Source organism: Dermatophagoides farinae, chromosome 5, assembly GCF_024713945.1.
Source record: "Dermatophagoides farinae isolate YC_2012a chromosome 5, ASM2471394v1, whole genome shotgun sequence".
In the NCBI taxonomy this organism is placed as follows: Eukaryota; Metazoa; Arthropoda; class Arachnida; order Sarcoptiformes; family Pyroglyphidae; genus Dermatophagoides; species Dermatophagoides farinae.
In genome coordinates, this window is record NC_134681.1 from 4478067 (window position 1) to 4494677 (window position 16611).

The 16611-nt window shown below is 29.8% G+C and overlaps 4 protein-coding genes and 1 long non-coding RNA gene across 9 annotated transcripts; 2 read left to right on the forward strand and 3 right to left on the reverse strand.

Annotated features, from left to right (window-relative positions):
* The first annotated feature begins 93 nt into the window (after window positions 1–93).
* gdl (gonadal protein gdl) lies at window positions 94–990 on the forward strand. The gene is made up of 5 exons (XM_047063909.2): window positions 94–246; window positions 317–477; window positions 546–631; window positions 697–768; window positions 822–990. Exons 1-5 carry the CDS (start codon window positions 113–115, stop codon window positions 972–974), a joined length of 606 nt encoding a protein of 201 aa, XP_046919865.1. The 5' UTR covers window positions 94–112; the 3' UTR covers window positions 975–990.
* LOC124499862 (uncharacterized) lies at window positions 784–4047 on the reverse strand. Its single transcript, XM_075731567.1, has 4 exons — window positions 3719–4047; window positions 2420–3652; window positions 1614–2355; window positions 784–1546 (listed from the first exon to the last, which is right to left on the reverse strand). Exons 1-4 carry the CDS (start codon window positions 3774–3776, stop codon window positions 1090–1092), a joined length of 2490 nt encoding a protein of 829 aa, XP_075587682.1. The 5' UTR covers window positions 3777–4047; the 3' UTR covers window positions 784–1089.
* LOC124499873 (S-adenosylhomocysteine hydrolase-like protein 1) lies at window positions 3871–13598 on the forward strand. Of its 4 annotated transcripts, none has more exons than XM_075731569.1 (9): window positions 3871–4170; window positions 4389–4473; window positions 10974–11600; window positions 11669–12090; window positions 12161–12313; window positions 12378–12543; window positions 12610–12856; window positions 12933–13053; window positions 13131–13598. In XM_075731569.1, exons 3-9 carry the CDS (start codon window positions 11034–11036, stop codon window positions 13135–13137), a joined length of 1683 nt encoding a protein of 560 aa, XP_075587684.1. In that variant the 5' UTR covers window positions 3871–4170; window positions 4389–4473; window positions 10974–11033; the 3' UTR covers window positions 13138–13598. The 4 variants fall into 4 exon arrangements, with proteins under 4 accessions (XP_075587684.1, XP_075587683.1, XP_046919817.1 ...); XM_075731568.1 differs by lacking the exon at window positions 3871–4170 and adding an exon at window positions 9088–9294 and having other exon boundaries at window positions 4298–4473; XM_047063861.2 differs by lacking the exons at window positions 3871–4170; window positions 4389–4473 and adding an exon at window positions 8540–9294.
* On the reverse strand, window positions 5043–8156 carry LOC142597566 (uncharacterized). 2 transcript variants are annotated; one of them, XR_012832260.1, is made up of 4 exons: window positions 5898–8156; window positions 5503–5768; window positions 5390–5447; window positions 5043–5328 (listed from the first exon to the last, which is right to left on the reverse strand). It is a non-coding gene; the product is annotated as an uncharacterized LOC142597566 (long non-coding RNA). The 2 variants fall into 2 exon arrangements; XR_012832259.1 differs by having other exon boundaries at window positions 5503–8156.
* LOC124499870 (late secretory pathway protein AVL9 homolog) lies at window positions 13582–16576 on the reverse strand. Its single transcript, XM_047063856.2, has 6 exons — window positions 16167–16576; window positions 15815–16105; window positions 14782–15750; window positions 14407–14716; window positions 14155–14347; window positions 13582–14103 (listed from the first exon to the last, which is right to left on the reverse strand). Exons 1-6 carry the CDS (start codon window positions 16302–16304, stop codon window positions 13695–13697), a joined length of 2310 nt encoding a protein of 769 aa, XP_046919812.2. The 5' UTR covers window positions 16305–16576; the 3' UTR covers window positions 13582–13694.
* Between the last annotated feature and the right edge of the window lie 35 nt (window positions 16577–16611).

The following is a 16611-nucleotide window of genomic DNA, read 5'->3' on the forward strand; positions in this document are numbered from 1 at the left end:
TCACTCACATTAATTCGATTTTTCTGTGATGTTTCATTGTTGTTATGAAAATAGTATAATTGATTGTTGTTTGTGAGTGATTTAATAGTTTGGGTTCAACGTAACAACGACGATGGCGACCACGACGAATATTTCGTCATCGGATACGAATATCAACAATCAATTAGCATTCGATACGGCCAATTCGGAAACTCATCAATATTATTTGGATCGTCTTAAATCGATGGTTGAAAATGATAATTCCAGGTTTGTGTGCATGAATATCAATGAATGAATAATAATTAATAATAAACATTAATTTGTATTCGTTAAATAGCCATATGAAAAAATATATCAATGATCAATTATTATCCGATCTGGCTACAAGTCTGTTGGATCAAACAGTTATTAACATATTGATTATGTTACGTCTACAACAAGTGAATAATGAACGTGAATTGATGCAACAACGTGATTCAATGATTGCCAAACTTGATGGTAAAGAATTTCCTAATTAATCATTCATTAATCTCATCCAATGTTTTTTCCCATTGTATTTATTCAAGCTAAACGAAATAGTAAAATCGAACAAGTTGAGAAAAAATTTGCCAATGGTGAGATTACATCATTTAAACGTGATGATCTACTCAAGGTAAATGATTGTTGTTGTTGCTGCTGTTTTGTTTTAATTTTTTTTTCAAATGTTTTTGTTATCAGGAAATGAAAAAACATTACGAAGAGAAAATCGTATCGATCGATATGCATCTTTTAAATCTTGTGGATAAAAATGTATATAAATGATTTATGGTGAATTCATTATTGATCCATTTATTCTCAAACAGGTACGTGAACAACAGAAAACATTGATGGATGCTGAAATACCTGGTTTCCATATTACGAATAATTCACATGAAATTGAAGCTCAAGTTAAATTGTTGAATTTCATTGAACAAATTATCAATCTAAGTGATGAATCAAAATTGGCAATAAATTGAATTAATTACGGAAAAGAAATCAAAAAAAAAAAAAATTCAATCAAAAATCAAATTCATCTGAAAATAATCGATACGAACAAAATGATAAATGTTTTTTTTTTAAAAGAAAGTGAAATCAAAATTTATCGAATTCACTAACAAATAATGTTAATATTGATCGTTGTCGTGTAAATGTTCCTAATCGATATCCGGTGGACAATAATTCTAATTCAATTTTTTGTGGTCCATACAATGGCCAAATAATTTCAACATTTGCTTCATTTCCACGTTCATTTAAACGTAAATGAAAATGGCTACGTTCAGCTAATTGAAAATCGTTTGAATTAGGATCATATTGTTTCATCAATTCTGGATATTGTATTGGTAGCCCGTAAGCATTATTCAATTGTAATGTAAAATATGCCCGATTCTTTGGTTGTGAATCTAAACGTACTGTATATAAATACATTGAATTTGTACCATTTAAAAATCTTGTTTTTGTACGATAAATTGAATAATAAAGATAATCATTTTGATGATAATCATTCAGCGATTGAAGTTGTTTATATTTATCCATCCATATACATTGAATACTGTTTTTTTTATATAATGATCAAAAAAAAACGAATTACGATCATGTTATATTGAATATCGACCTACCTTTGTTTTGTACGTCTAAATTCATATCCAATTGGACATTCAATATCAGCACATTCATATGATCCAATTAAATTGATACAATGTTTTCTTGATGATGGTATCAATAATGAATATGGACAAATTGTATGATCATCACATTCATTTACATCAGCACAATGATTACCAGTTTCTTGTTGGAAACCTTTTGGACATTCACATCGATATGAACCAATTTGATTACGACAAATACCATGACATTCTGTTTGATAAATTAATTCTGATGATGATGATGATAATAATGATGATTGACTATTGGATACACTGTCAAACGGATGCCAATCCATACATTCATCAATATCTGTACAATTATGTTTATTTGCCATTAATTGATAACCATTAAAACATTCACATCTATAACCACCGATTGTATTCACACATGAATGTTCACAATAATTCCATTCATATCGTAGACATTCATTTACATCTTGACATCGTTTTGTTATTGTATCCCAAACGAAACCAATACCACAACCACATCGATATGATCCAATTGTATTGAAACAGGTCATTGATTGTCGATTACATTCCATAATAATATCAACTTGAAGACATTCATTCGTATCGACACATTGCCTATGTTGATTCAATTCATAACCAGGTTTACAAGGACATTGATAATAGCCATCACTATTTTTACATTGTTGATTAGGTCCACATCGATCTATTTGTTCAAAACATTCATCGATATCTTCACATATCATTTCTATGAAATGAAGTGATTAATTAATAGAAATCATCATTCTTTTATTTTATATAAATTTCACTACCTTTTGGATTAAATCGATATCCAGTTGAACAAATTGATACACATTCAAATTCATCGTTATTATCTGCTTTCAGAATGCATCTTTCCGTTGGTAAACAAGGATCATTAAAACAGGGATTTTGTTTCGGTTGACAAAGGCCAGTTTCATAATCGAATACCATATTTGATTGTTCACAATTTGTTCGACGACAAAATCCATTAACTAATGCTTGACCTTTGGGGCAACGAATACGATCACATTTAAATGAACCTTGTGTATTACGGCAACTATAATCAGGACCACAATGATGAATATTTAATTGACATTCATCAATATCATCACATTCGTATGTATCAGCATTAATTGTATAACCTGTGCCACAATCTTGAACTCTAACACATAAAAATGATCCAATTGTATTATCACATCTTAATGCTTCATGGCAGGTATGTGTTCCAATTTGGCATTCATTTATATCTTTGCATATTTGTTCAATTCGATCCCAACGAAAACCAATTGAACAATTATGATTATCATCACTGGTATTTTCCTTTTGATTATTATCTGAATTTTCAATCACAATTGATTGATCATCATCAATCGTAATGTCTACCATTCCATTTGCATAATCAAATTCACTTAAATCAATATCATCTATTGTTATAATTGTTTCATTGTTACGATTGTATGAATAAATTTGTTGACGACAGCATTCAAAAAATGGTGATGGCAATAATTGATTTTCAACAATACTCCAAACGGATGATAATTGATAATTAATAATTCTATTCATTCGATGACAATGTTGTAATGAACCAAAATAATTGGCAACTGATATGCCAGAAATGCATTCTTTACAGCAACGATATGATTCCTGATCATATGTTGATGAATGTTTACGTAAAAATTGTTCTTCACATGTTGTTATTTGTGTATGATTCATTACCAAAATAGCCATCGAACGGCCAACATTACAACGTTGTTCCCATAATGACTGTTGACAGCATACCTGATAGATTTGTTCACAGAATGTTTGTTCAAATGGTGTGTTTAATTTTTTACGTATTCTTGTTATTCTTTTTGTTTTTGTTGAACAACTTTTTGAATCATGATCTCTGCCTATTGTATGTCCTACTGAACAACATCTTCGTAATGGATCTATTAATAAATTTTTTCGATATTTAAAATCAATTGATGATTCAGATGAATCATCAACAATATTTGTGGTCATTATCGTAGATTGAGCCATTGAATCTGAAGAAAGAAAGAAAAAAATTGAAATTGCAAATTTTATTTTCATTCACTTTTTTATCTACTTACTAATGATCATAGTGATCAATATAATAAACGACAACATTGTCGTTACATTTAACATCATTGTTGAAAATTTTTATTTTTTTTTTGCCAAAAGAACGATTTTTTTTTTAAAAAATGAGTGGCCACAAAAAAAAATATTTGTTCATTGTTTGTTTGAATACAGACTTCCAACCAACCAGGAACCAAGCTTCAATAAAATTATCAATTAAAAATTATCAATTATTGTGAATAACTAACATACACACACACATGCCTTACAGCATAATCTAATCTAATCATTGTCTCGATTTGTTTCTCATTTCATATTTCGATAATTTCTTCAATCTGCTTTCATGAATTTTTATCATAATTTTTTTCTGCTGATTTTTCATTAACAATATAGTATTTTCAATTGATTGATTGATCGATGAATCATATTCAAATGTAAAAGAAAAAAAAATTGAAAAATTATAACCGTATGTATTATTTGTACGGTCATCCATATATGAACATTTCATACATACAAACACACACACACACACATTTGCTATATATTATGCACACAAACACCACATGCAACATGTGTGTTTATAAGATGAACACACACACACACACACACAATGAATTCGTGATAATGGAATTTTTTTTCTGTTTTGTTTTGTTTTGTTTATATATATATATGAATGATTTTTAGATTAATTTTCATTCAATTACATATCAACAGTTAGCTAGATCTGGCCAGAAACGAAATTGACGGCCATTTTTTTTCGATAATAAAGGTAAGTTTTTTTGTATGATTCTAAAGAGAGTCCATTTGTTATTGTTCAACATGTTCGTAATTTTTTTTTCTCTCAATCACCACACATTGATTTATATCGATTTTTTTTCCAATAAGAATAGGTCAAGATTAACTATTTTTTTTTATTGATTGAATCATTCATGTTTTTTTTCTAAAAATAAAAAAAAAATTCTGAATATTCTGACAAACGCATGCGTTAAATTTTAATTTTTTTTTACATTAATTCATTTTACAATATACACAGAGCCAAAAGTAAGCAGGGTACCCTGCAGGGTAACCAAAAATGCAAATTTGCAGTTTACCCTGTAATGAAGGGGCCGTTCATATACAATGTAACTTAAACTGCAAATTTGCAGTTTATATACACTCCAAATTTGCATTTTTGGTTACCCTGAAGTTTGCCCTGCAAACTTGCAGCTTATGTAACATTGTATATGAACGCTTCACCATATATACCCTCCAAATTTGAAGTTTTGTTAACCCTGCAGTTTACCCTCCAAATTTGAATTCATTTTGCCCCCCATTCACTTCATTAATTTTACCCCCATATTAGGATTAAAAAATTTTATTCAAAATTAATATTAAATTAATAAAGCAATGATGACAATAATTAAAAAACCAAATTATACGATCCAATTTTCGTCTTGTCCATATTGATCCATTTATAAATTAACCAATGACCATGAGCATATGTTCGCCAATCCAATCTTTATGATCCAAAACTAGTTGTCGATCTTAAATAAAGAAATTCGTTAGTTATTTCAATCAAGAATCGCATACCATGCAAATAAAAATTATCGTAATGGTCATTCAATTTTCCTTTTCCAAAATGAATCTAGAAAACGAGTCAAGAAAATAGTTGTTAGTTTGGGTAATCAATTGAACAATTTACATACCATGATCTCTGATTTCTCCAACTTGCTTTGTTCCAGACTCAATTTCCAAAATGTTCACCTAAATGGAAATAAATATTAGTTTTTTCGTTCAATCAATTCATTCATTTGCTTACCATTACCACTTTCAACTATGTGTTTCATTTCGTGAATCTTCGAAAATTAATCATGTTTGTCAATTGCTTCATTGGTTTCAAAACTTCAACTAGCATCAAATCCAATAGGAAAAAGCTCAGATCATGTTCCTAAACCTAGCCTAGCCTATCCTATTCCTAACTTAAAGTTGAACATTACCGAGCTTTTCTTGAATCTGATGCCACTGAAGACTGAAACCGCCAAATCAATAACTAACTTGATGAAAAATCGAATTTCAGAAACAAACCTAAAAAACAAAACGTTATCAAGTAAAATAACCAAACTTACCAAATAGCTGTGGATTTTTCTCTTGTCAATGAGAAATCCGTAAAACTAGAAATGGAGAGTTAGTGGAATATCATAAAATGAAACATACCCGAAATATTGGTTAACATTTGTGATGGAACAAAGTCAGTACCAAATAATCATCATAACCCGATAAAATTTCATGATCATTTGACCAAAAATTGTCCAAAATCAGCAATCAAAAATGAACAAGAAGAGTGACGAAGCTTGAGAAAAAAAACGAGCATTTTTGCACAAAGACCAAATGTAAAATATTTTTTCCAACCGTCAAGCAAAATGCTTGCAAGCATGTTTGTTCATTTTGATAACCATCAAAATGCACTGTTAAAGTTAAACAACCATTTTACAAGGCGGAGCATAGCTTACATTTTGAAAGGTGAAAGGGTAAAATGTCTCGAGGCCATAATGACCATTCGATTAGCTTGCAACTGAGCCAACAATATTAACTTGGTTGTGACAAACATGATAGTTTGGAAAATTTGTTGGCGCGAACTTAGACAATTTTTTCTTTTTTAATTAGTATGGATAAACTTCGTAAACAGAAAATATCCCCTTCAGAAGCCCGGATACCCGACCAGACCGGGAATTATATAAAACGACTGTTACAAATTATTGAATTATTTAATCATTTATCTATCTATATTATTGATAATATACAATGAAAAACCAATAAAAAATAATTATTTAATCTGAAAAATTGCAATCTTGAAATTATTTCCATAAACGATTCATTTTTTCATATTATTTGTTAAAACACAATTAGTTGGACATGATTTGCTTAATGCATTATGATTCGTTGCTACCCATTAGTTTTGATGGATTCTTCCATTTACAATTTATGCAAGAGAATGACGATTGAAGACATTTAGCACTAAAATGATTTGGGCCAACTCATTTGACACACACTTGTTCATTTTTAAAATCATTTTTTTCCAAAACAAAGGCATCAATAGCATTGGGTAACTGAGACATAATTTGCAATAGTATAGACATTGTAATCAATAAAGATTTTTTCATTGCTTATTCACAATTACCACAATTCGGTGTAGCCAGGGCAATTGCATGTTTCAATCATTTTTAACAAATATAATTTTGAACAATTCCTTTGGATCATCAATTACTTGACGAATTTCATCATTTTGGTTTAAAATCATATCAGGCAGATCTTTTTTGGTAAACATAGGGTGAATGTTTTTCACGAATTTGACTTTATGATACAAAGATGTTCAGTTGGAACATTGTATTTTTTAGTTTCAAATAAAGCTGTGGCAAAAGATTTTTTTTCCATCAATTGATTCTTAGTGTTGAATTGATCCATTGATTCGTTGAATTGATTTGTCAATTCATTTTTGATTTTGTTTTGAAAACTCTTCATGTTGGAAAAATTGTTCTCTAATAGATTAAATTTTTTTAAAATGATTTTTGTACTCGGTCATCTCATTTGTAATTTACTGCCACGCAGCTAGTTTCCAAAGATAGATTACTTGATGTTACTTGAGAGCAATCTTTGTTTAATTATCATATAAAATTATCAGCATTCAACGTTTCAATAGTTTTTTGCATTCTTGTAAATCATTTTCATAACCAATTGAACAGTTCCTCACCATCGATGCAATAAATATCAGAATTTTTATGAAAATGGTTATATGTGTATTACCATGATCATTTGCAAACGATTGTTCAACCAGATAGATCTTTTATTTTTTCTTTTTTGAAGATTAATTGTGATGTAGGTGAATTCTTTTACGAGATAAATCATAACTTTAAAATTACGAATAAAAACTCAAAAAAAAAACAAAAAATATCCGATAATATTTGGCAACTAAAACAACAACAATCATAAAATTGTAAAATTACATTGAAAATGAATGAATCAAAGATTATTCCCATAATGGGTTGTTTGTTATTCATTTGTGAAGTGATATTTTGATATTTCATGATTTAAAAATTTATTTTTTAGAATTTATCAATTAAATTATAAATCTGATTAAAAATGAAATTCAAAATTGGAGGTTAAGCTCCAATTAGAAAGTGTATTTACCATTCTTTGATGGAGGTTAATATGCAACTTTGCAGTTTAGCCTGCAAAATAACCCGCAACTTTGCAGTTTAGCCTGCAAAATAACCCGCAAATTTGCAGTTTAGCCTGCAAAATAACCTGCAAGTATGCAGTTTACATTGCAACGAAGCAGCGTAACCTCATAATAAGAAGCGTAGCCTGTGAGCATGGATAGTAACCTGCAAATTTGGAGGGTTTTTAGCACTCAATCTTGCAGTTTACCCTGCTCACTTTCCTCTCTGTGTATATATATTTGTCTGTTTGTGTTTCACTACAAACCCCCCAAAAAAAAAAAAAAAAAAAAAAAAAAAAATACACAGAAAGATCCAATACTCGTATATATAATTTAACAACTTTTTTTTCCATTATTATTATCTAAACAACAACGATGAATATTGATTGAAAACAGATATGAAATGAATATATAATGATTATGTTGATAGATGATGTGAAAGATGCATCTAGGTAATGAGTTTGGTGGTGCTGGTGGTGATGGTGATGGTGTTGGTGTTGGTTGGGGGCAAAAAAGCAAGAAAGTTGATTGATAAATAATTTTTTTTGAGCCAAAAAAAAAAAAAAAAATATAGGCCAGTGTTGAATTTCTAGCCACCATATATTTATACACATAAACAGTTTTTACCACTACAAACACCATCATCATCATAATATATGGACCAAACATAGTACTCAATATTGTTGTTTCTATTTTGAGCTTAAATTCTGATTCTGTACATATATATTCATTCTATATATATGGAATATACAATCTGGTGTCCAATCATCATGATCCAGTTTTAGTTTGGTTCCAATTTTTTTTTTATTTATTGCTGGTATCTTTCTCTCGATGCGTATTGTGTGTGTGTGTGTGTGTATTTATTGTATCTATCGTATACGACAACAACGACGACCCGGCAAAGTCATTTCTTTTTCTGGTTTTTTTTTTTTTGGATTTTCAAAAATTTTTTTTCTGTCTGATGTGTATCTTTGGATAATGATGATTATGATTTTTTTTCTGTTCCATTAAACATCTATGTTCTAAATTCAAAATGGCGTAAACAAATGTGATCTAAATCATCTGTTTTCATAAATGTTTAAATTGTCAAAGTTTCAAATTTTATCGTCATTGGTCATTCCTTGATTCATTGAGAATTTTTGTTTTTTTTTTGAATTTTATCAATTGTTTACCTTTCCATTTCAACAGAATTCAATTCATTTGAATTTTTGATTTGATTATCTGAATTGTTTTTTTTTGTGTTACTTCACAATCCTAAAAATCATTATGAAATCTAATAATCATCAATCGCAACAACCACAACAACAACAACAACAACAATCGACAACAGATGTTGCCATTAGCCATAGTACAACAATATCGACAGCTACTGAAGCAACTAAAGCTGAATTTCAGGTTTGAAATGTTTTTTTTCTGTTTTGTTTTATTTTTTTAAAATTCTACAGCAAATGACAAAAAAAACAAAGAATCAGAAACAATTTTTATTTGTCATCGTTATAATTTTTTTTTATTTCAAACAAAAAAAAACATTTGCAAATCGTGGTTTTTCTGTTTTCACTTTCAATTCAAACATATTGACTTTTTGATTATTGAAATATATGGATGGGGAAAAAACAGCAATCCTCTTCATCATTATCTCGTCATTCAACGATTGGAATGGATTTCCATTGTCGTCATTTATTATGTTGATGGTGGTATTGGTGGTGGTGGTGAGAAATGTTTTACCATACGATAAAACGATCAGACTATAGATTCAATCAATCAATCAAAAAAAAAGAAGAAAATTGAATCTAGTTTGACAACATTCTTTACAGTATTTTTTTCAAAAAATATAAAATTTCTGTTAATTTTTTTTCAGATCAGCAACAAAACTAACAAAAAAAAACTTGAATGCCATTACCATTGATGATGATGATGATTTTGTTTTAAATTGTTTTTTAATTTCAATCAATCAATAATCAATCATCCATAGTGATAGTTTTTGCTTTCATTTTGGATGATTCTATTCTTCTGTGTATGTAGTTTGCCATTTTATTTTTTTTCTCTATCTCTATCTTTCTTTATTTATATTTTAGCCATGTTTTCCTGGTTATTATTAATTTTTTTGTTCTTCTTTCAAATATATTAAATAAACAAAACAAATCAATTACGACATATAGGGATGTTTAGTAATTAATTTTACTTTTTTTTTGTTCGCCCATTAATTACTCCCATCTGAGAGAGACACTGAGAGAGAGAGAGAGAGAGAGAGAGAGAGAGAGAAAATGTCATAAAACATTTGCCATCAATAATCAATTCTACTATCCAAACCGAATTTTGTTTTTTTTTTCATAAAATAAATATATATGAAAAAAAATGTACTGGTAATAATTAATTAATTGATTCAATCAATTGATTGATTGATTGATCGATTCGATTCGATTCGATTCGAAACGATTCGTTTGATTTTAATTGCCATGAACACATACAGATACACAAACGATAGAACTTTATGATCTTTTCCAATTGTTTTTTTTTATTTATTTGTTTGTTTGTATTTATCTCTCGTTTTTTTTTATTATCATTGAATTCATTCATTTAATCATTCGTTTATTGGTATCATCATCCAATCGATTCGATCTATTATTATTTGCTATTTTTTTTGTTGTTGTCGTCGTTGTTGTTGTCATTTTTTCTCGATGATCATGAATTTATAGAGAAAAAAATTATTTATTTAACCTTGGTGATTTTTGAAAATTCATTCGTGTTCATCATTTTTGTGTTTCATTTTTTATTTCTGATGACATTTATTCATGACTTTGATATATAAAAATTTATGTTCACATGATGATAATCGATAGTTTTTGTTTCCGGAATTCATAACGACATACACACACACACACACACAAACCATTCAGTTATTGAGTGATTGATGTTGTGATCATACCTTGATATTATTTATCGGTTTATTTTAATCTCACTTTCTCTTTATTTTTTTTTCTTATTTCATCTATTTTTTGTTCGTCGATATTTACCTCTACCATTCATCATCTAATAATTGTTGCCGGATATTTTTTTTTATTTTCACTGTTTAGTTTCGAAAACCAACCACCGAATTCGATGATCTTAATTTTAAACAACGGCATCGTCGTCGTATGAGTTTACCGATGACAAATCGTCCAACCATGGAACAAGAATCAATTGTTGAGAAAATGGAACGTTTAATGGCCAGTCAGAATGTGACCGATGTACCAAAAACGGCTGGTCTTGTGGCCAAAATTGTTAGCTCATTGGATACGGCTGCAGCAGCCGCTGCAGCTGAATTAGCTAAAACATCAACAGTAAGACAGAAATCAATATCACCAGAATCTGGTAATAGAAATAAACAACAGCAACAATCAACTAATCGTTCACGTCGTGATTCAAATGCTTCACATTCATCAATGGGATCATCATACACAAGTGATGAAGAAGATTCGGATGAAGATGATGATATTGATTCAATTTCACCACGATTTCGACAACCACGACCAATTAATACAAAAAAACAATCTGATTTTTGTGTACGCGATATTCGTGATGCTGAATTTGGCCGTAGAGAGATTGAATATGCTGAACGTGGTATGCCAGGTATTATGGCCTTACGAGAATCGGCCAAAGATGATCAACCATTAAAAGGAGCTCGTGTGATGGGTTGTACACACATCAATGCTCAAACAGCTGTATGTATCGATTGTTTTGTTTTTAATCGATTTTTTTTTGTTATAATTTTCATTTTTACAAATGCTAGGTTTTGATTGAAACTTTGCTAGATTTAGGTGCTACTGTACGTTGGTCATCATGTAATATTTATTCTACTCAGGATTCTGTTGCCGCTGCATTGGCTGAACGTGGTGTACCAGTTTTTGCTTGGGCTAGACAAAGTGAAGATGATTTCTGGTGGTGTATCGATCAGTGCCTTACCACCGATTCATGGCGTCCAAATCTAATTCTTGATGATGGTGGTGATGCTACACATTTAATGTTGAAAAAATATCCGGCATCCATTAAATTGTTGAAAGGAATTGTTGAAGAATCATTGACCGGTGTACATCGTTTATATCAGCTATCGAAAACCGGTAAACTTTTAGTACCGGCCATCAATGTTAATGATTCGGTAACCAAGACCAAATTCGATAATCTCTATTCACCACGTGAATCCATAATTGAAGTGTAAGTTTTTTTTTGTATTGAAAAATAACCAAAATTCAATTCTAATCCATTCATGCCATTACAAAAACAGATTGAAACGTACTACTGATACATTATTGGGTGGACATATTGCTCTTGTCTGTGGCTATGGAGAAGTTGGTAAAGGTTGTGCATCCGCATTAAAAGGTGCCGGTGTCATTGTTTTTGTGACCGAAATTGATCCAATCTGTGCGATACAAGCTTGGTAAATGATTCTAATAGTTGAAATTTGTTCAAAATTATTCTAATTTCATTATTACTGCTACTAGCATGGATGGTTTTCGTGTTGTAACAGTGAATGAAATGATTTCAGTTGCTGATATTGTCATTACTGCCACCGGTAATAAGAATATTATTATTCGCAAACATATGGATAAAATGAAAGATGGTGCCATACTCTGTAATATGGGACATTCCAATAGTGAAATTGATGTTGTAAGTTTTCATCATTATAAAATTATTCAAAAATGTTTATTGATGATTGTATTATATATCCAATAGAAAAGCATTCGAACATCGGATTTAATTTGGGAAAAAATCCGATCACAAGTGGACCATATAATTTGGCCAAATGGAAAACGGCTAATTCTACTTGGACAGGGTCGTATTGCAAATCTAAGCTGCTCACATATGCCATCATTTGTTGCATCAATCACCTGTACTACACAGGTAATGGCATTGATTGAATTGTATAAAGCACCATCTGGTCGTTATAAATCGGATGTTTATCTATTACCGAAAAAGATGGGTAAGATTTCCGTCAAAAAGATTCATAATAAACAATATAATATAATCATATATAATACGAATCTTTATTTTTTCAGATGAATACGTAGCTAGTCTACATTTGGCTTCATTCGATGCTCATCTTACTATTCTAACTGAAGAACAAGAAAAATATATGGGTATTTCTAAATCGGGTCCATTCAAACCGAATTATTATCGGTATGTGTATTATTAGATGGATTAGAAAAAGAAAAAATTTTAATTTTATTTGTTCCAATTTGTTTGTTCCAAAATAGGTATTGAAAATTATGGATTTTTTTCTGGCAAAAAACGCTTTTAATGATTGCGGACACATTGTGAAGCTGCCTGATTTTTTTTTCTTTCGTCAATTTCCTTGCACCAGTTGAATCAACAACAATGGCCATGATGTCATTTTTGATTGTTACCGTTATTGTATGCACACAAACAAACACTCACTATAAGCCTTTTATTTTGATTTGATAAATCTAAAATCTAAATCCTTCAATATTAGTTATTATCTTCAATTGATCAATGATCGAAAAAAATGATCATTTCAACATTCGACAACCAACTCACCAATAGGGATAGCCAAGGGGTTTTCCATTGACCAATAATCCCACAACGACTATATATTTTTTTTTTGTTATTTATTTCCCAAGTTTACTATATGAAAATGATCGAATTTAAAAAGTGTACCTCATTTTAAAAAAATTTAAATAAAAAATCTTGGTTTTTCCCCTCATGCTCACAAGCATTTTATTTATTGTTATCACAAAAATTTCAAATGTGTTAACAAATCAATAGAAAAAAATTGATGAAAATTTCATTGTTTGTACTTTTTAAACACTGGTTTCTTGTTCTTCAACATCTGGATCCGATTCATCTAGATTAAAACCTTTTGATGAATGTTCCCATTTTTGGTTTGATTGCTGTCGTTGTTTGGTCGATGAATTTGTTTTCGCTGCCAATCGATGTCGATATCGTCGTTTTCGTTCATCATCATCCAATGATGATGAAGTTGTCATATTTGGTTCTCTTTTATTATTATAATTATCACTTTGGTCATCAGGATTTTCAATCAATTGATTAGCAAATTGAACCGTTTTATTGATAAATGATTTAGCTTGTTGTCCAGCATTCATATGATATGATCCTAATGATGACATCCATGAACTAAATGTAGATTTGGCCGTACTAAGCACCACCTTCGATGCATTATTGATATGTTCTTGCCGATTGCTAAGAAAGCTATTGAATAGCATAAAAATTAATTTAAAGAAAATGAAAAATAAAAATTACTTTGTAATCTTGAATCGTATATCATTCAAACGATTTGCCGTGAATGGGTGTTGTGGTTCGATTTCGTTCAGAAAAATTTCCTCAATCGATTTTCCGCTATCATTTTGACTGTTAAGCCAATGTTTATAGCTATAAGTTTGTTTCCATTCCGAAATGAATCCTGCATTGAATGCTCTGTATTCTTTATTCGATTCTATACAAACAATTTAATAAAACAATTATGAGAGAATAACATCATCATAAAGAATTTACCTTCCATGAAAGAACATCGTAACATATGTATAAGATAATTTTTAAAATGGTATCTACACCAAGCATCACTGCCCTTATAAAAATGTTGATTTTGTTCCAAATTTTCAACATATTCCTCATAATCTTCTGATTCTGGTTGATATCTTTTGCCTTCTTTGAAATGTTGTTTTTCATCATCATCATCTTGATCATCCATTATTGATTCATCAGGTGTCATTGCACGCATCAAAAAAGTTATAAAACGAAGATCTTCAACAGTTGGTGTTAATATTCGTTTTAAATGACTATCATCAATTAAAATTTCATTGTCCTGTGGAAAATGAAAATAATTTTAGAAAATTCTTTAAAAAAAAGTTTAAAATAATAGATATTCACCGCGACAAAAACATCGATATCATTTTCCCAACGTTGAAATATTGAATTTGAAGATCCGGCCAAACATGAACGAACATTCGGATTATTTAGACATTCAAAACATGAAATGGAACAATATGGCAAGCAATATGAATGACATTTAAATAGCTGTAATGGTAAACCATAATATTCAGCTGGTTTAATGAGAATTTCTTGATAATGTCTACTTGAATGTGTTTCGGAATATTGACTTCGAGAATCATCGTCATCATCATCGAAAAAATCCATATCCAAATCAACAACCATGTCCATAGAAGTAAAATCCATTTGGCTACCCCTTGGAGTATCCTGATCATACAACGATATAGTCGATATAACCGAGGATGACAGTGGTGGAGAATCAGTCAATTTCGTTAAATTCTGTTTATCATTATCACATTCGGCAATCTTTTGATTATCATCAGGATTAGATTTTGGCTCGGATTTTTTTGTTGCAATTAGATTAAAATCGTTTAAAGAATTTTGTGAAAATTTTGTTAAGCTCTTGATTCGTTGATTTGTTTTAATTTCAATTGGTAAATGTGATTGTGTCATTCCGTATTGTAAAAGATCGGGAAATAATGAACATAAAGTTAGAATCGATCCAGATAGATCACGAATAGGTGACATGATGAATAGAGTTTTCTTTTCTAACAATAAAAGTTTAAATAAAACAATAACTTGTTGGCCAAATTTTTGGAATAAATTTCGTAACGATAAACCATGATAGATTTCATTTGTTTTAATCAATGTTGGTTTTAGCTGCAAAGCCATTGAATTATAGAATTCATGAAGAATTTCAGTTTTACTGAAATCTAATTCTTGAAAATAATTTCTTGTTATGATACGAAGTTTTCGTTCGACCAATCCATAAAGCGGGGCAGTGAGAATAGCGACTACACTTTTTTGTACTGAACTTCGTGTCATATCGGGTGTTCGAACTCGTAAAATCTATATTTTAAATAGAAAAAAAAGATTAAAACAATGATTCATAACATATACACTCGAATTATACTTTGGTCATAATTTGTTGATAACAAGCAACACCAAACACTGTTCGTGTTGGATCAATGAGATCGGGTAAATGAAAATAAACCGTATCTCGTTCGAAATTATGTGCTCCATCCGGTATGGCTAGTGAAGGCAATGATTTCCAACATTCAGGCAATTGTATTGAATCTTGATTGTTGATAATTTTCATACGTAATTCTTTTAATTCATCATTATTATCTTCTTTATCACAGTTTGATTTATTATTAGAAATAGTGCAGTTGTGGTTCGGTAATGAAGGATAACAGTAATCAATCTGAAAAAAAATTGAATTAGGCTTGAATAAAGTTTTAAATTAATATTTATAATAAACATACCAGACATCCTTTTTTATGATGAAAACCGACGACCATAACGTATAAAATTATACAATCATGATGATGATTCAAGTGATTACCATCATCATCATCATCATCATCATTAATTGATGATTCAGGAATCTTTGATTGATTCATTATTATCAGTGTATGTAATTGGATTCAAAATAACTTCGTATTGTTTTTGTACATTGATATTCTTTTCGATGTGATACAAATATGTGTAGGTAGATTATGATGTTAATATTTTAGATTTCATCGGGTAAAATCTAATATTCTAATCTGAACAAATCAAATATATATGTGTTGTATGATTGATTTTGATTAACAAACAAACAAACAAACAAAAAAAACAGCCAACAACGCCAATGTTTATATAAATGTAAATAAAATGCAAACGCGCAATACACTCGGATTTCCATCCCATCCATCGATGTTAAAATAG